Source organism: Manis javanica, chromosome 8 (assembly GCF_040802235.1).
Source record: "Manis javanica isolate MJ-LG chromosome 8, MJ_LKY, whole genome shotgun sequence".
NCBI classification, from domain to species: domain Eukaryota; kingdom Metazoa; phylum Chordata; class Mammalia; order Pholidota; family Manidae; genus Manis; species Manis javanica.
Window position 1 is genome coordinate 67,335,467 of NC_133163.1, and position 21,158 is coordinate 67,356,624.

At 34.6% G+C, this 21,158-nt stretch overlaps 1 protein-coding gene across 3 annotated transcripts in view; it reads right to left on the reverse strand.

Moving 5' to 3' along the window:
* Positions 1–20,721, reverse strand: part of SCFD1 (sec1 family domain containing 1) — a 97,130-nt gene extending 76,409 nt beyond the window's left edge. For 2 of the 3 annotated variants that reach the window (XR_012120575.1, XM_073211414.1), the window contains exons 1-7: positions 20,609–20,715; positions 18,903–18,973; positions 16,495–16,583; positions 11,537–11,627; positions 7,264–7,386; positions 5,348–5,435; positions 1,797–1,886 (exon numbers count right to left, since the gene is read on the reverse strand). Coding sequence is in view for 2 of the 3 variants with exons in the window: in XM_073211414.1 (XP_073067515.1) it covers positions 1,797–1,886; positions 5,348–5,435; positions 7,264–7,386; positions 11,537–11,627; positions 16,495–16,583; positions 18,903–18,973; positions 20,609–20,666 (610 nt within the window). In the remaining variant the exon portion in view is untranslated. Of the gene's footprint in view, positions 1–1,796; positions 1,887–5,347; positions 5,436–7,263; positions 7,387–11,536; positions 11,628–16,494; positions 16,584–18,902; positions 18,974–20,608 lie in introns of all 3 variants that reach the window. The other variant, XM_073211415.1, reaches the window with a different exon arrangement.
* Between the last annotated feature and the right edge of the window lie 437 nt (positions 20,722–21,158).

Below are 21,158 nucleotides of genomic sequence, written 5' to 3' on the forward strand. Positions count from 1 at the left end.
TTATTTATTTTAGAAAATTAACAATGGATTACATCTTTTTTTTTTTCACAGTAAAATTCACTTTTAATCTGCATAGTTTACATTTTATAGCACTTAAAACAATAGCAAACTGTCAGGGGCAGCTGGGTCACAGTATACAAAAATCCCTTCTTTAAGATTAAGATTTTCAATGGATTACATCTTTAAAAAAAATACACATTAAAAGATAATAGAAAATACATTCCTTGATTAAGGTGAAAAGTTCCTAAAAGTTGATCTCAATTCATTAGCAAATGAACTCATTTACTTCTCTTTACTATTTCAAGTTTTATCAAAGGACTAAAATCTTAAAATCATAGAAAAAGATATAGTTGTGCTGAAAATTTCATCAAATAAACTGAAAACATTGTAATCTTTATACACTGAAATTATTATATTTTAGATTCTATACAAGGCATGCTCATACAATTGCAAAAGTAAAACTGTAGATTAGCAAATTTTTTAAACTTTGTTTTCTTCTGATGGAAAATTACACATGCTTGTATAAAAAGAGTTATTACACAGGGTTCTTAAATTTGCTTTTCTCATTTAAGAAGTTATTATTGACATCCTTCTATGTCAGACTTGCAGTAATTCCAATTTCTCTTTTGAAAAATCACTTTCTGTTACTCTTACATAGTAAAGGTGTCTCTGACACTAAATTTGTCTTTATTTATACTTCTCATTTTTAGTCAACCCTTCCCTTGAAAATAACCTTGATGTATACAATAACCCCAGCATTCAGCAAAATTTTGGTGATTGTGTAGGATGGCAAATGAGAAGGATTAATTATGTCCGTTTGATGACCAGAAGTTGTATGCATGTGCCTTCTTTAAAAAAGTCCCCAACAACAATCCCATTTGAAGGTACTATGAGCAATCAACAGCAGGCAGAAAGTAGAGGAGAGTTATATTCTTTTAACCAGCTTTCCTCCTGAGGATACTTTCTAATTTGCAAGTCACACAGGAGAAAGAACTCAAGCAAAAAAGACAAGACTTACTGAGCTGAGGGATCAAAGACTGGAGTCCAGAGATGGATTAAAGGGAGAAAAACCCTGAAAGGAACCCTAAAATTTGCACAAATTCTCCTCAAATATTTGTCCATATTCTAAACTACACATGGTAACTCTCCTTAATTTTCTCATTTGTGAAATGGAGAGAAATTTATTAATCTAGGGTGAAGATCATTTTAACAGAAGGCTTCCTTTGTCTACAAAATTAAAATTTCAATTAGGTTTCTAAATAGTTACATTAGTAATAGTAATATAAAGTCATATATTAAATACCAAACACAATGTGGCTATAAGTAAATTTAAATATTCCAAAGAAATGTTTACAATTTTGGAAGTATAATGGATTGCTACTATATATAAATAAAATGTTTTCTGGAGCTTTGGAGTTCACCTTAATAGTTACCAGGCATATAGCTCTCTACTTATGCGTATACTTAAATTTGTCATGATGGAATATTTAAAAAAATCAGCAGGTACATAGGTAAACTCACCAAACCATTCAAACAATATATTAGAAAGTTACAATTACCAAAGACATCTAAGAAGACAACTCTAGATTTGCTCAATGCTAACTCAAGAGGAATAACTACATAAATTATTAGAATTATGGTTTTATACAGTACAGAAAGTATATTTTATCCCAAATCTGGAGAGAGAGCTTGTAGAGATCCAGATAGATAAAATGGGATACTACAGTATAATGGGTTAAAGTAAGTTGTTAAATAATTTACTTTGAAGAAATAACCAGAAAGATTTGAAAACTTACCCAGTGTAACAAAAAAGCAGAAAAGGCTGTCAACAATAGTGTCCATAATAGTTTCCATTTCTGTATCTGTGATATCTGGCCTGTTAATGGCTAAAATGACATAGGTAAGAGAGAAAAAGGTAACCAAAATTTATGCCTTACTTTTATTATACTCTTAAAATAATCACTAAATTTATAATCAACACTTTTAATAACTAAGGAAAAATCTTATGCTTTAAATATTAAGTGAACAAGAATAGATTAAAAATTACACTACCTCAAAAAAAACCCCTTAATATCAATAGCAGTAATGAGTAGTATCAATACTGGAGTAATAATAAGAAAAAAACTCACTACATACACTGTACATAATTTTTGCAGGAGCAAATAGGAAATAAATACTGTATCCCATAATTTTATTCACCAACACTAGATGGCCTCAAGAAACTACTGATTTTATTATCCAACTATTGTGAGACAAGGACAATGCAAATCAATATGGCAAGACCAATACTGCATATCATTTTCTTTGTATTTAATAAGTTACATGAATTTCCTTTTTGATCTATTACATTGTACATATCAAACCTTAACACGTATAAGAATCACGGTAGAAATATGTTAGAAGAGAAAGAAGTTTCCCTGGAAACTATTAAAAATTAAAGATTCTTAGCCCTTTCCCCCAGAAATTCAATTAAATAGATTTAGGATAATTCTAAGAAATCTATAATTTTGACAAGTACTTCAGGTGATTCTCAGAGCTACATTCTAAGTAACATTGCTGTGAAGACTGTCCTTAACAAAGACCTTGCCTTATTCATCTTTCCATCTCTCATAAAACCCACGCCTATTGCCCAGCAAATAGATGCTCAGAAACTATTTGTTAAAAGACTGACTGGACTAAAACATTATTTATATGCTATTTTAAATTTCCCAACATTCTAAACATGAAAACAAATGTAAAATTCAATACAACTGTGATTATCATGAGAGCAAAACAGAATCCAACTGTATATATCAAAGTATTTGGAAAAAGTACAGTCCATGCAGAGAGCATAAAAATTATTAATAAAGAATTCAAGCAGGCAATACAGAATCTAGATGAGGAAACATGCTGCTACTTGGTGTTGCAGACTGCCATCTATCCAAATCACATGATGGAAACAGTCAAGGGAAACACGTGAATTATATAAATTTAGGGGACAGCAATTCAGGGAAACACTCAACTCACTTTGTCAATCACTGATGATACAAGTAAAATCTATATGGGTGTCTACAGGCCTAAGGTACCATATCCTGTCTCACATCTCTAAATGAGAACCGACCTGAACAGGCAAAAAACTGACCTCAACTTGTGATAACAACTTGGTCTGTTTGAGGTAGTAGTCTGAGTCTGAGATGCTAAATCTGCTTTCCTTATTAGGTAAATTCCCAGTCCATGGAAAGTAGGTGATACAAACAAATCCATGATATTAATATATTTGGAATAACCTATTTAAATAATCAGCTAACGCACTTGTAATGTTTGAGAGGATTTGGCATATAGTTACATAATGGCTAAGACACTGTGTCTGGCTGGACTGAATGTGTGAGTTTAGTAATCTTCTTATCTAGTTATTTAATATCTGTACCTCAATGTCTTCATCTGGAAAATGGAAATAATAGTAACCTACTTCACAAAGTAATGCTGAGATGCAAATGAGCTTATAGTTAAAGTGCTTTTAAGTTGAGGGGTCTAAGAAAACTAATTAAATTTATAACTACTTGAATGTCTAATACACTCAGACTCACTATAAATTTATTTCTAAGAATTATTTAAATATTTGGACAGATTTTGCTTGTTAGATGTGAGTTTGCCTGGTCTGGTTTTGAAGCACTTAAAAAAGAAAATTTAATATACTGAATTTATAAATGCTGTTTGAACTGTTAAAGAGAATTTAACAAACTAAGTTTGCTAAGTTTTTAAATGGGATTGATTAGAATTTGGTCTTTTCAATATGAGTTAATTGATCAAAGAAAAAGTTAAGGTGCTTGCTTTTATGCAACCAGATTTATAAGTAATGTAACAAAGGTCATTAATTTAGCTTAAAGGCTTAAGGGAACCTAGGTGTTAAATATGTAACTTAACTAAGTATCTGATTAATTTAAGTCAATTGTAAATAGACTTCTGGAAATAAAAACTACTGTGAAAAATGTCTTATGTGGGCAATTCAGCAAACACATACATCCTTTTACGGATGTCGTTTTATTTATTTAGCAAGAAAGTATGCTATGGAGCTCAGTGATATTAAAGTATTCATGTTCTCTTCTCTCAGGAAGTTCACTATCTGGTCCAGTGTTTCACAATAGTACACCACTGGCACTGTGGGCACAATGACTTTCTGTTAGGAGCACGGTTTACACACCGCAGAACACCTAGCATCCCTAGTCCCTGCTCACTAAATGCTAGCAGCAGCCAATTGTGACAATAAAAAATGTCCTTATACATCTCTAAATGCTCCCTTAGGGGTACATACTCCCTACTCAAGAACCACTGAAATTCTAATCCTCTCCAAACATCTCAATTCTTAAGTAGCAAATTAATGATTATTTCACTGAAAAGGCTAATCACATTTCCCACAGTCTGTAATTTTCTCTAAATATTTGACATAACTAATCAATAGGCATAAACTTTCACTTAAGCAAGGTTGAGTAAATTCTAGAGATCTGCATACAACACTGTATCTATTGCCAACAATACTGTATTGTACCACTTAAAAAATGTTAAGAGGGTAGATTTCATGTTCAGTGTTTTACAAAATAATAATCAACGGACAATATAACATGGTGTGGGTGTGCACATGGGTGTGTGTGTGTATGTGCATCTGTTCATTTTAATCTATAACCCAGGAATGGTCAATTTAACCAAAATTGGGAATAGAAACGTCAGAGGTGTTAAGACAGCATCTGATCAAATACCAATACGCAATCCCACTACTGCATTGGTATAAGAATCAAGGGAGTCTAACAATCTGTATTTCAGAATGGCACTCTTTACTTCATTCTACAACAGTATTACAGTAGCTGCTGACTCCTTGTCTGATCTTGACAAAAAGCATTATTAGTCAATCTTGTCTGAATGCCTACCATGTGCTAGAAACTTTTCTAGGCATTTCACACACACTAATCCATTTAATTTCCACAAAAATTCTATGAGGTAAATAGTATTACCCCAATTTTACAGATGAGGAAACTATAAAGCACAGAGAAGCAAAGTAAGATGTTCTTGTCCAAGGGTCAAAGTACTAGATGACTAACTGAATTCTACTGCTAAAACACTGTCTTACTTGCCATGAGTGAACCATGAATACAAGTTGTTACAGGTACTTACAGTATCAGAGAATTGGTATTTCATGCACTTTATAAAAAAGATAATATATATTAAGTGTTTTTTATAATTCTGTCACATATAAGAAAACTTTTACACTACTGTAAACAAAGCCGGTTTCAGACTGCATTAAACATGTTCACTACTGTTTTTACAGTACACCATTTTGTTAACAAAGAATTATAGTATTCCTGTTTTTACATACCACGATATGAAACGAGTTCCTTATTTTGATTACATAACACAAACATATCATCTTCCAAAGTAATAAAATTGAGATATTGATCAAAAACCTAGAAACAAAAGAAAAGATTTACAAATCTTCATATTTACTAGTTTAGTTTAATCTAGCAGTGGGAAAAATGGAAAAAAATTGTAATTATATTCAATAACTAAGAATTATAACATGGAGATTGCCTCCTTGGGCAAGAATGAGGAATTAATATTATAAAAAAGTAAGAACAACCCTTTGAACAATAAGTTATCAAGGAGTAGAGTAACATTTTCAGACAACAAAATTTAAGGAGATGCAAAATTACTTTTAAATTGTGGTTGGGTTGGGAATGTTGAAGAACAATCACAATTTTAATTTTTATATTAGTTTTAATCACACTTTCCTAAGAAAGTCATAACAACTGTTTTTCCATCTTGAATGTTCCTAAGTGTGGGAAAGTTATACTAGTTTTTCAGAAGTGCAAATTGGGAGAAAAATAAGAAAACTACTAGAAATATATTGAATTTAGTTTTAAACTGAAATGGTTCCTAATATTTTATGTAAAGTTGATGATAAATTTTAAAAGAGCAAGAACATTAAGATGTAAGCCTCAAAAACTAATCAAAAGTAGTTGTGGCCTATCTAAATTTAAGAATGAAAAATCTATCAGTGGGAAAAAATGGGAATTAAATGTATGTTTGTTTAATCTTTTATTTGCCCTATATAATTTCCCTAGGATTTTTTCCTATTTTGTTAATTTTTTTAATTGAAGTATAGTTGATACACAATAGTACACTGGTTACAAGTCCACAACACAGTGGTTCAAAAGTTATTTTTAAATTGTGGTTGGGCTGGGAATGGATATCAATGTTGAAGAACAGTCACAATTTTAATTTTTATATTAGTTTTAATCACTAATATAAAATCCTCCCCCAACTAGTGCAGTTACTATCTGTCAACATAGAAAGATGTTACAGAACCACTGACTATATTCTCCATGCTGCACTTCCATCCCTGTGACCAACTTATATTATGATTGAGATTTTTATGTCCCTTTATCCTCCTCACCTTCCCACCCATCCACCCCAATCTATTATTTTTTTATTGAGTTATAGTTGACATACAATATTTTATTGGTTTCAAGTATAAAATAGTTATTCCATATTCATCTACATTATTAAATCCTCACCCGAACTACTGCAGTTGTTAACACTGAAAGATGTTACAGAATTATTGGCTATATTCTGTATGTTGTACTTTCATACCCATGAATAATTGACATTATTGAGATTTTGTGCCTCTTTATTCCTCTTCCCTGGAATTTTATGTCTTGTTTAAATTCAAGAAGCACAGGACACAACAGGGCTATGACCAGGAATATATTTACAGACTTATTTGTAACTAAACTGAATCTGACTAAAAAAAGTCACTACTATGAAGTAGAATTGTTGGCCTATTGTAAATTCCTTCTTTCTTGTAATGTGCAACATAGACTATTTGAATCCTTTCTCCTAAGTAAGAAAAGATCTGGAAATACTATGGGGACTGTAGTGATTACAGATACAACAATGTCAACATATTTTAGTAAAATTTACGACAATATAACTGCAAAACTATTTCTAGTGGAGCTAAAATGATTATACAAATCCCTGCCTAAAACAAAAACTGATTCAGCTTTTGTCGTTCAAATTCATTGAAAAAGGTTCCTTTTTTTAGTTTGGTTGATTTTGCCTAGTTCATGTTGAAGATAATTTACATTATCAGAACTCTTTCTGAAAGTACTGAGTCCAATTTTTCTAAGGTTGTACTGGCCCTTTGTAAATTAGCCACCTGTGTCAATTAATAGGTTTCAGAACTTTACTACATTTTATATTAACAAATGTCATTGGCCAACCAAAATCTCTCACCTTGGCTACTTGTGTTACTGCACTAGCTGCTAATGCTGCATTTGCGATATCTTCCAGTTTACTTCTTGAAATAGCAGAAATAAAATTTAAATAATATGATTCATAAAGTTGATTTCGAAGATCCTATAAATGCAAGAAATACTTCATTCTTATAAGACAGTATAAAGGATGACCATACATGAAAATCTTTTAGATACTGTTAAGAATATAGTTTTGGAGAATAATATATGTATTTAAAAGACAGGTTACATAAATGACAATCAAAAAAAGTATCCTAAGAGAACAAAGCTATGAAGATGATTCACAGCTATAAATGACATATACTTTAATAGTTATAATTATATTATCAATAAAATCTTATTAATTATTATACTGCATAAACTTCTTTGAAACAGTGTGCCTGCATTTTTCTTAAAAAAAAAATACAGAAGTGGCTCTCTTATATAGTAAAATGCTTATTATAGTCAGCAGACACTGCATTCTAATGCTCTGGTCATGTGATGGCACAAGATACTTTCTTCACTGTGCAGACATGTTGTAATTCCAATAACCAGTTCCAGAAGTATCACTTCTCAAGCATCCCCAAGTAGTATAAACTGAAGGTACACATATTCTTAAAGTTACTCATCTTCTTAAACTCAAGGCAAACAGCTATCTAAATAACCATATTTCTTTAAATCAGGAATATATTTACAGACTTATTTGTAACTAAACTGAATCTGACTAAAAAAAGTCACTATGAAGTAGAATTGTTGGCCTATTGTAAATTCCTTCTTTGTTATAATATGCAACATAGACTATTTGAATCCTTTCTCCTAAGTAAGAAAAGATCTATCAATTATAATAGGAACCATTATTTTATGTAACACTAAGGAAGAATTAATACTGCTAATAAAATTCTATAACACGCCATCAATTTTAAGACACATTTGATTTCAGAGATGTTTAAATGTGAAAAACAGAGGGGTTGGAGCCTGTGTGAGAAGGTGGCTGAGCAGGGCAGTGGTTTAGCAAGGGTTGGGACATTGGTTAAAGGATGAAAGACTAAGCATTGAGAGGACTGAGAAAATAAGAAAATATGTTGAAGATACTGGGAGCCATGTTTTTCACTGTCAGAGAAAGGAGTTACAAATTTGTGAAGAGGAAAAGTAAAAGCTAGAATAAATCCTGTATTTCTAGACTGAAACAGTTTTGGAGGTTATCTGTCCATCTATCTAGAGAGATAAATAGAAAGATTTACAGAATTAAACATAGATATAAAAGTATGTGTAGGTATGTAGCAGTGTGCACACACACACACATATATGCCTATATAAGCATATATAAATATGTACCTCTGTATACACACACACATTTCCTAACTGTGCAAGAGAGGGCTTAAGACCTGTGACACCCTATTAGCAATGACTACACATATGCCCAGATGCTGATTTCTAAATACCATTCTCTTACAAAAAGCAACCAGGGCCTCTTAGACAAATGGTTGACTCTTGGGCTAGGCAGAGAAGCACATACTGAGAATGGAACATTATTGTACCAAGAAGGAGGAAGTGGTCAAAGAACAATGGAGATATTTCTAAAAGACACTAAATTGAGGAAGGTTGCAGGATTCAAGATCAATATGTAAAAGTCAACCGGGTATCTATACACTTTCAGTGAACAATCCTAAAAATGGAATTAAGAAAACAATTTCAGTCCTAATAGCATTAAAAAAATATGAAGGAATAAATTTAACAGAAGTGCAAAACCTATTGTGCACACTACATATAAAACATTACTAAAAGAAATTAAAGATCTAAATAAACGGAAAGGTATCCCATGTTCAAGGATGAGAAAACTTAATGTTGCTAAGATGGCAATACTCTCCAAATTGATTTATAAATTCAATGCAATCTCTATCAGAACTCCAGGTGGTTTCTTTATAGAAACTGACAAGCTAATCCTAAAATTAATATGGAAACTCAAGGGACCCAGAAAAGCCAAAACAATCTTGAAAATGAAGTACAAAACTGGATGACTAAATTTCCTAATTTCGATACTAGTTATAAGAGTAATCAAGACAGTGTGGTACTGGCATAGGACAGACATAGAGATTAACAGAACAGAACTGAGAGTCCAGAAATAAACCAATGTATCTACTGTTAATTACTTTCTGACAAAGCTGCCAAGACTGTTCTTACTGGGGAAAGAATAATCTCTTCAACAAATGATACTAAGACAAATGGATAGCTACATGCAAGAATGAAGCTTAATACATACTTCATACCATATATAAAACAACGCAAAATGGATTAAAGACCTAAACATAAGAGCCAAAACTATAAAAGCTTTGAACAAAACCGAGATTTGGCAATGGCTTCTCTGAAATACATACACCCAAAGCACAAGAACTAAAGAAAAAAACAGGTAAAATTAATTTTAAAATTGAAACTAACAATTTTTGTGCTCCAAAGGATACCATCAAGATGAGTGAAAGATAACCCACAGAATGGGAAAAAAAATTTGCAAGTAATATATTCTTGATAATGGTCTAATACCCAAAATACATATAAGTACTCTAAGAGCTCAACAATAAAAAGACAACCCAATTAGAAACTGGACAAGGAATCTGAACAGACATTTCTCCAAAGATATACAAATGGCCAATAAACACATTAAAAGACATATAACATCATTAGTTCTCAGGAAAATACAAATCAAAACCACAAGGAGATACCACTTTATAACTTCTAGGATGGCTACAATCAACATATTAGATAATAAAAATTATTAGCAACCATCTGGAGAAATTAGAACCTGCATATACTGCTGGAGGGAATATAAAATGATGCAACCACTTTGGAAAAAGTCTGGCAGTTCCTCAAAAGGTTAACCATAGCATTATTATATGACCCAGCATTTCTATTCCTAGGCATTTACACACATCAGAGAAATAAAAATATGTCTACATGGAAACTTGTACATAAATGGTAGCATTATTCATACTAGGCAAAAGGTGGAAGCAATCCAAATGTCCATGAACTGATAAAAATGGATACACAAAATTTATTATATCCATACAATGGAATATTATTCAGCAATAAAAAGGAATGAAGTACTGATACAAGCTACTATATGGATGAACCTTGAAAACATTATGCTAAGAGAAAGAAGCCAGATACAACAGATCATGTATATGATTGCATGCATATGTAATATTCAGAATAGGCAAATATATAGAAACAAACAGCAGCTTAGAGATGGGGTCAGAGGGTTAGGGATGTAACAGTTGAAGGGATGAAAATGTTCTAAAGACTGATTATGGTGATGGTTGCACAACTCTGAATATACTAGTAATCACTTAATTGTGTACACTTTGCAAACTATAAACAGATGAACTGTATGGTCCATGTCAATAAAGCTTTTATTTAAAGAGGAAAGAGAAAGGGATAGACAAATCATACCTCTTTTAAAAATGGCATAGTCAGGCTTACACAGAGTAAAAAGAAAGCTGGGTATCATTAGCTACACAGGACACAAAATACATGACCTCCATTAACAATTTAAATAACAATTTGATTTAACAGTCAATAGCAAGTAAAGAGGTTTATGACTTGTGGCAGACACTACTACCCACCTATCCAACATTCATTTATCCTCTCTTCGTTGGTAAAAGAATACAGATTTTGTTTGGGGTGCGAATACATTCAGTTAAATATTAACTTTTGCGGCCTCCCTTGAAGCTAATTCTACCCAGTGAGACATAAATCAAAGTATTCTGGGAGTTTCTTGGAGAGTTTAGCTTTCCAAATCAAAATGAACAGTTAGGGCTGGCACAGTCCATTTCTTCCTTCTTGCCTTGAACATAGATGTTCTACAGCTGCAGCTGCCACCTTGCATAAATGAAGCAATAAGCAAGACAATGAAAAGTATCAAACTAAAGGTGACAGATGAGAAAGAGCCTAAGCCTTTGATTACATTATGGAGCTGCTGTATCAGCTTGGACTTCCTACTCCCAGACTTGCTTATTTTCTTAGAAAAATAAAATCTTTTTTTTAAAACTAATATAGTTAGGTTTTCTGTTCTCTAAAGCTGGACTCAGTCTTAATCAACATAATCCTTGTTCAGCCAAAAATTTTGAATCTTTCAGTCAATTTAAAACTCAAAATAGTCTCAAAAACTAAAAGCAGAAAATTGGGTAAGGGAATAGCTGGTTTTTCACACTGGACATCTAAGATTTTTTAAAAAATCTGTTCCCACATTCAAGAGTCAGGAAAATAAGAACTCATATTACCTGGCACATTCTGTCAATATTTTCCTCAGTTGGCATTACAAAGTACACTGCAGGAACATCTGGAATAGGATCTCGATCAGAGTGCAGAAGTCTAGAAGACAAAGAACATAAAACTCACTTTTTCCGTGGTAACTTTAGATAACAATATTTACTAAATATTTAAGACAGTATTTTTCAAACTAGGAGTTTACCAGTCCAGGACAATAACCAACACTTTAAAAGATCTTGCTGCACGTAGTCACTTAACCCAACTTCCTCATTGTATCGGTGTTGTTATTGTAAGGTTGAAGGCACTGGGGGGAGGGGTGAGCACATCAGACACTGATGACGTGCCAAAGTCCCTGGCTGCTGCCCCCTCCCAACCTGAAAAATGTGCCTTAGGCTAGCCAATCCTAGCACCGCTGTAAATCTAAGCTCTGTCTCCCCCTACCTTCTTTAAAAACTTGCTGCCTGTCTACTTTCGCGCCACTTCCCCAGCCACCATTTCCATAGACTAGGGAACCTCGCCCGGGGCATTCAAATAAACTACCTGGCCCTTTGTTGCCTCTCTTCACCTGCTTATTTCGGCTAAAATTTATCTTACAATTATTTATTAGTAAGATCCTAATCTCCTCTTCCTCTTCATTTCTTCTACTCCAATCACCTTATTTTTAATAACTTTTGTGGTCAGACTGTCTCTTCTACCCATATTCTCTTTGAATGAGAACTAAAACACATTCAAAACCAATTTTATTCCCATTTTTCATACAAATATGGTGGGGGAAGGTGAATGCGAAGAAAGTGTAGTTCTCCAAGAGAGAGAAAACGAAACAGAAGAAGCAATGAAAAAAATCATAAATAAAATAAAATTTTAAAATGAAAGGTATGTGAATGCTTCCTTAAAACTACAGAACCTATTTTTTTGTATTTACTGCTTCATAAGAAAATGCAAAAGTGACCATCTAATAAATATCTCATAAATTATATCACTTCACAGTTTTTTCTTTTTATAATTTAGGAGTATACTCATTAAAATATCCCAGTATCAAATCACAACATGTCTTTATTCTTCACTGTAAGATTTCACCATATTTATATCAGGAAATATGATCACATTATATTTCTACAATATTTTAGTCATCCTTTTATAAGCAATATACTATTACATCCTTCTAGATACAGTAGTTTAGTCATCTTTCTATAAAGAAGAGTGAAAGAGACACATGCTGCCTGTGGGTCTGCATTTAGTAACTTTTTTACATCAATTTTGCTGCAGCTACTGTCACCAGAAGGATTATAATGCTATCGCAGCCATTGGTTTTTGTCTTTTTATGCTGGTGTCCAACTGAAGGACACCCCTAAAGGGCTGCAGCCACTACTTCATATTCTGGAAACTTGTCATTGCTTCTTACATATCAGTCCAAACCAGCTTGCAGAGTATAAAGTAACTGATGAAGTATTCTCCAACAAATAGGGAAGAATAGGCAAGAGGCAGGAGGCACAGAAATTCACCAGGGTAGCTGTGCAAACTTTCCATATGCGGGCACCAACAGCAACAGGTGGGCAGAGAATCCACAACTCTGACTGGGACATGACCTGTGACCCCCTTAAGGAAGTACTGAGTTAGGCCTCACTTCTGCTGGTCACATTACTGAGCCATTATGGTCAGCAGACAAACACACAGAATTAGTGGTCAAGCAATCTGGCCATGACTGCTGTTAATTAGCTGTACAACTGTGGGACAATCACTTAAACTCCATAAACTTTAGCCTTTTCATTAGTAAAATAAAGGAGTTAAGCAGTGAGGCAGCAATAATAACCAATGCTTTTAATAAAACATTTCCTAGGATGGCATCAGGCTAAACTTCAGTTCATAAAAATGAATGTGCTACCAACAACAATCTGTAGTTTAAGTGTGACATAAAAATGGAAGGAAAAACTTGTAAAATACCGTATTTCATGAAACCTAAGGTACTATCAATTTTAAAACATATTATTATTAAAAAAATTTGTACCATGGACATACAAGGGGAAATGACAGCCTTTTCAACAGTTGGTTTTGGCAAAAGTGGACAGCTACAGGTAAGAAAATGAAACTGGATCATTGTCTAACCCCATACACAAAAAAGTAAATTCGAAATGGATCAAAGACCTGAATGTAAGTCATGAAACCATAAAACTCTTAGAAAAAAACATTGGCAAAAATCTCTTGGACATAAACACGAGTGACTTCTTCATGAACATATCTCCCCAGGCAAGGGAAACAAAAGCAAAAATGAACAAGTGGGACTATATCAAGCTGAAAAGCTTCTGTACAGCAAAGGATACCATCAATAGAACAAAAAGGCATCCTACAGTATGGGAGAATATATTTATAAATGACAGATCCGATAAAGGATTGACATCCAAAATATATAAAGAGCTCACACACCTCAACAAACAAGAAGCAAATAATCCAATTAAAAAATGGGCAGAGGATCGTATGGCCCCGGAAGATGACTGGTTAGCCAGAGACGGGTAAGATTCCTCAAGGGAGGAACAACCTAAGACAGGCACAGTTGCAGGGGGGCCATCAGGTGAGAATTTGGGGATCAACAGAGGTGAGGCTCAGAACCTCACCCCCCCGCTTTGAGAGAAATCTTCTGCATCCGTGGATGTCTTGCTGCCCTTGTCTAGCCTGGATTAATACTTAGTCCATAGGCACACACCTGATCATCTGATCATCTACATTTGCCCTCTTACAGCACTAAACTATGTTTTCTACCTTTATCTTGCATCTACCTACCACTTCAGCATTTTATTAAAAATAAAAATAATAATAATAATAGGAGAAATGTGGGATCAACATATAAATCAAGTACAAAAATCAAACGAATATTCATATTTGACCTGATTGTTTATAGGCCATAATGCATGATCAAAACCGAAAGTTTCTGTGATGAATGCCCTTGTACTGTTAACCATGTAAGAATTTATTCACTATGTAAGAATTCGTTCACCATGTAAGAACTTGTTCGTTATGCTTCAGAAGATTGGAGACTGATGAGAATTAGGCTTGAGATGGATTAATGATTATACATTGAGCGTTGACCCCCCTATACTGAATTTTATTGTTGTTAACAACCATTTGATCAATAAATATGAGAGATGCCCTCTCAAAAAAAAAAAATGGGCAGAGGAGCTGAACAGACAGTTCTCCAAAGAAGAAATTCAGATGACCAACAGACACATGAAAAGATGCTCCACATTGCTTGTCATCAGAGAAATGCAAATTAAAACTACAATGAGATATCACCTCACACCAGTAAGGATAGCCACCATCCAAAAGACAAACAACAACAAATGTTGGCGAGGTTGTGTAGAAAGGGGAACCCTCCTACACTGCTGGTGGGAATTTAATTAGTCCAACCATTGTGGAAAGCAATATGGAGGTTCCTCAAAAAGCTCAAAATAGAAATACCATTTGACCCAGGAATTCCATTTCTAGGAATTTATCCTAAGAATGCTGGAGCCCAGTTTGAAAAAGACAGATGCACCCCTATGTTTATTGCAGCACTATTTACAATAGCCAAGAAATGGAAGCAACCTAAGTGTCCATCAGTAGATTAATGAAGAAGATGTGGAACATATACACAATGGAATATTATTCAGCCATAAGAAGAAAACAAATCCTACCATTTGCAACAACATGGATGGAGCCAGAGGGTACTATGCTCAGTGAAATAAGCCAGGCAGAGAAAGACAAATACCAAATGATTTCACTCATATGTGGAGTGTAAGAACAAAGGAAAACTGAAGGAACAAAACAGCAGCAGAATCACAGAACCCAAGAACGGACTAACAGTTAGCAAAGGGAAAGGGACTGGGAAGGATGGGTGGGAAGGGAGGGATAAGGGGGGGGCGTGAAGAAAGGGGTCATCACGATTAGCATGTATAATGTGGGGGGAGGCACGGGGAGGGCTGTGCAACACAGAGAAGTCAAGTAGTGATTCTATAGCATCTTACTATGCTGATGGACAGTGACTGTAATGGGGGTTGGTGAAGGGGGGAACCTAGAAACATAATGTTCCTCATGTAATTGTAGACTAATGATACAAAAAAAAAATTTGTACTAAAATTGGCAGAAAAATGCTGCCATTAAACTGTGGCATGACATGAACTAAGAGAGATCCTAATTTCGGAAATATAAGAAAATGAAAAGTATATTTTAGAATTAATGTAATATGTTTTATTAATTTAAATAGTCAATATAAAATTGAAGAATTTAACAATTTAACCAGATTCTTATATGCTACTCACTGGCATTCTAAAACCACATTCCCAATAAAAGAGCATATTTCAATTCAATATGTAACATCACAAATGAAAATTAGATAGGTTGGAACACGATAAAATTGGACTCTTTCAGTACATAAAAGTACTACTATCTATTCATGAACATAACTCTTCTTCAATTGTTCTATTGGGTCAATTCTATAAAGTCATGCAATTTGTTTTATTCATCAAACATATCAGATGCAATATAATCAAATAAATTCAGTACTTAAGACAAAATAGGCCCCTATGATGACTGACAATCATTACTTCAGAGTTACTTAAATTTTTCTTATTAATGATAAACTAGATATTCCTCTTTTTAAAAAGTATATTTAAATTAAAGGAAAAAAACGTTTTCAGAGTTGGAAAAGACCTTAAGACATCCAGTTCTTTTCCTTCACTTAAGAAGGTAAACCAGTCTGTAGAAACAGAAACAAGAGAGAACATTTGAATTCTCATATTATAAAGCCTCAAACTCAGGATTATTTTTAACTTCGGAAGTAAAAAGTTGAATAGAAGGAAAAAAATGTTGGTAAGTACTATAACTTAACGTTATTTTCTCTAAACATTTCCCTTAAAATTTTGAGTTCAGGGTAGTCAAAGACATCTTTAACCATGTGCTTGACAACAGATGTCATTATTAGAAATATATAAAAACTCACAGATGCAGAGTGATTCCCATGTCTCTCAGCTCCTTCACAGAGAGTAGAGGAGAGATGATATCTTGGCCAAATCTGTCATAAATGAGCACCTAGTTTTAAAAAAATGTGTTTTTTAAACATCATCATCAGTGAACAATCAACAGAGAACCCATAATAACACAATGTTGAGGTACATTTTCTTTTAATGAATCATTTTACTTGTGGATAAAATGATAGTTCCTGTGGCCCAGAACTCTCACCTGGCCCTGGTCAGTTAGCTCACTACACACGTGTGGGCAATACGTTGTCATTGACTCTATAGGGGGAGCCCTGCCTAGTGCTCTTGGTGACAGGGTGGCATGGCTGCAAGGCTGCAGGAGAGCAGAGCAGAGGCTGGAAAGGTGAAAGCGCCGAGGACAGAGGCCCAGAGGATGGTGGTGTGGACAGAGAGGTCTAGAGGCAGAGACTGCTTGCTGCATGCAGACTCACTCTAAGTGAATGGGATTTTAGTGATTGACCTGCCACCATGGAAATAAAGTTGGGTGTAATCCTTTCACCCCAAGAACGTTTTACTGTCATTTCTTTGGTCACATTGAATCTATGGTGAACTTGCCCGGGGCTGAAACCCACTGGCAAGACAGTATGGAATTCTTATTCTTAACTCAATTTAATACTATCCATCATTATTCAACAAAATGTCCATTCACGTAGTAATCCATTCTTAAAAAGCATTATTAGGCTAAAATAAATAATTATGTAAATTTCTTCTTATAAAATGTTTTTTCTAGGTAAAAAAACATATTAAAGACTATAAAACCTTAATCTTAAAACTATTATAAAGGACTTTGAACATACAGCAAACTCACATACATTCCCCTACCCAGTTCACACATATCCTTTCTGAGAAAAATGAATCACTCAAGACTAATGCACAACAAGTTCCAAACCTATAAAGAAAATTTAGCAATTTAAGCATCTCAGAAATAAATTCATTTTAAAAATTAAGTCCCTAAAGAGTACTTGCTAGCCTTATTCTGTTACATGTATTTCCTCACATTCTAAAAAGTACTGACACTGACACCTTTGAGTTTTACGAACTCCAACTGGGTCTTCTAAGTCAAAATTAGTTTTAGAGTTAAGGTTTAAACAAAAGAGACACTTCAACTAGCAAGTGTTTTCATAATTTTTTTTGAGTAAGAAATCACTAGAGGCTAAAACATGCTGTCATGAAAACATGGTTTTCTTGAATGCCAGCATTTTCTTCAGAAAAACTAAAATTCTTCTTGCTCTAGTTATGAGAGGTTGGATGTTGTGTCCCTCAAAAATCTTCCCTCTTTAAGTCCCTATACATCTGTTTTATTATCTTGTGATATAGAACTGATAGGTATGGAAAGAATTTGACACATACCTGTACCTAAGAAATTCTCAAGCTTTTTAACTCAAAAGCTCAATACAGGCTTTAGAAAGAATACACTAGTATACAAAGGGTAATAAGAAGATGCCCACAAATAAACAGGAAGGAAAGGGAAAATAAAGGGCAACACTTAAGCTTAAACTATGAATCCAACATAGATAACTTTAACCTCCTTTAGCTTTAACCTAAGGGACTTAAAGGACTCATGAGTTTTCAAAACATCCAAACTTGTAAGAAAGTTTTCTTTTCTTAAATGTTAGCAAGAGATAAGTATAAAGAAATTATAAACTAACAAATTTAAACTTAACTTTATATATACCTGGGAGAGAGAGATAAAGTGAACACGGTTTAACTCAAAAAATGGGAAAAAGCTCAGAGTTCAAAGGTTCTCCAACATTTCTCAAAGAAGACCAACCAGAGTAAATAAAGACCTATTAGTGAGGCCCCCACCTCAGAGACCAGATGGAATCCCTAGGTGAGTATTACTATCACCTGTTTATCTTGCCTGAGGGTTTCAGCCTAGGGCAAGTTCACTATGGATTCAGTGAGACAAGGAAATGATGATGGAACATTCTTGGGATAAAAGGGTTTATACCCAGCTTTATTCTACTGGTGGTGGAGCACTAAAATCATGTCTGCATCTGGCAGTCTGCAGGTCCATAATCTACCTCCATCTCTGCCACTGCCCACTGGACAGAGCCTTTATATGGTAACTCAGTAAGTAACAGCTCATTGTCTGTGGGGTGTGGAAGTATTAGCCTAGTAGTAGGCCAATTACCTCATAAAACAGTTTAGGGTCAGGTGAGGATCCTGGCCTGGCCATAGGAACTTCCATTTTCCCCAGTCTTATTCCATAACACGTTTATCAAAAAGATTCACATTAAAAAGCCATGTTAAATAAGATATTCATGCATTACAACTAAAATGTATTACTGTTCAGTGTAACAAGAATTTCTCTCCAATCACTACAGTAAGGGCCAAGAAAGAGGAAATAGTCTCCATTAAACTCCTTTACCTTCCATACTGGTTCTCCAGTGCTGTTTTTAACATGAGGCACGTTGAAATTCAACATACGCTTCAAAGCCACTGGAAATGAAAATAGTCTTATTAAATACTACCATTGTTTTTTAGGATTTCATACCCTGCTCCCCCACATTTATTACTTACTATCTCAAACAAACTATCAGTAAAACAATTACATCAACAGCTAATTGGGATGTATTTGGGAGATCTTCTAAAATACAATAGGCATCTGCACCCAGAGGAAAATGTGAAAAATATTAAGCAAGAAGCCTTTTCCATTTCTCCTGACAATCTCACACTCTATTTTATATAGATGCAAATCATGAAGTTGCAGTGGCCTCAACAGATAACTGATATTGTTATCTATTTACTATCTGGATGAAAGCATAGATTAAGATCAGTCTTTCTTAAAAATTATCAATGATATATTTAATTGGTTTGTATACAAAACCTTTATATGGCACGTCTATTTTTTTTTGTTATTTTGGAGTACACTTTATGGACACTTTATCCTGTCAAGATTCAGTGAAATCCTGTCAAGATTCAGTGAAGCATTGTTTAATATCACATGCTCTAAGGAAAAAGTGAGACTTTTTTGCAGATATGTAATGGGTAACTGATAACCCCTGCTAAGAAAACACAAAATTTCTGAAGTCATAGCAGTTATTCTCTGTATATTATAGTAATTTGCAGTTTTTATTGCTCATCTGCTCATGTGTTACAGCAGACTCAGAAACCTTTTCTAAAGAAAAATCTGAATATATTCCTATGTGAACGTGAGATGGCCAAATAGGCAAGGGAGAGTACTAGTTAGATGATTTAGTTTTTAAGACTGGCACACCTAAAATCCACTTAGCTGATTTTCAGAAGCATTTAGATTAAGCTTTATTAAATTAATACACAACAATCTGCAATCCAGCTCCTAAAATAAAATTTTGTAATATGCAAATCACCTGAATATCAATTTATAGCCTATTCATTCACTCAAGTGCCTGTTTCTTGAAGCAGGTAAAATACGAGATTGACTTCAGTGATACATTTGTATATTTATGTGTACGTGCATACAGACATTTTTTGGTAAAATGTTAGTACCTAATGCCCAGCTAATAATATACATTGCCAGTAATTTATTTGGCAATGAATTATTTAATACTTTAGCAGCTCATAGGTATTACAGCACTATATAAAAATATGTAAATAAAAAGCTTTGATATTTAAAAGTGAAGTAACAACAGGAGGCATAAAAGGTACTCCTGGATTAATTCTCCCATTGTGTTGCAATTGTGGTGGAAGTGTCAGAAAACCAAACTCTTTCAACATTAAAACTGGTAGAGAACTGAACCGCGCGCAGAGACAAATCCGGGACCTCACAGGTAGTAATACCGGGTAAAAATATGCCAGCTGTTCAGATCCTGTAATGGCCTTTTGAGGCCCGGTAGGAAAGAAACAAGTGCAAAACAGTAGCAACCGGCCCACTTCTCAAGCCCTTCTCCTGCACAAGTGACAAGCCGGGCTCTCGAGCTAATGGCATCTCTACTCTCAAACTCAAAAGGGGAGGGGCTTTCGATGCTCTGCGAACTGAAGTGAATTCCACGGAGCTGCACGCACGGTCACCGGGTGAGGGCGACAAGCAGAGGAAAAGGATGTCTCTACGGTGGTCCCAAAACCGCAGGAAGGGGAAGGGAATTACATAGGTACCTGTTTGTCTCTCCCGAATACTTGCCGCCGCAGCCGCAGCCATCTTGACTCCCACCATCCACCGCCGGGCAGGCGAGCAGAGCCCGATGACGTGGCCGCCCCGACTGCCCCGGAAGCAAAGCTCTGAAGGGCGGAGCCAAAGATTCCCGGGGGCCGGACCCGCCTTCTCCGTGACGACCCTCCCACACCCTCCGCCCTTTCCGCAGAACTTGGAAGACCCGGTGGAAAGCAATTGCCAAACGTTTAGGGTTTACTTTTCAGCTGCGGAATGCAAGGAATATTTATCCTATCTAATCAAGCCACAGCTTCTCAAATGGGAGTTGCTTTAAAGTGAGTAGGATAGGAGAATGGTGTAGTGCCAACAATTAACTGTTTGGTAGTTTACAGATCACTGAAGTGACAATAAGAGTTTAAGGATCATAGGACTAAAGTAAATGAAGATCCTGGAACAAAGAAGGCATTTTAAATGATAGCTTCCTCCTGTTTCCCAGTGCAGCTAAGTTTTCCCTTTGCTCCCTTTTCGTGGGGAAACAGGCAGTTCTGGAACATT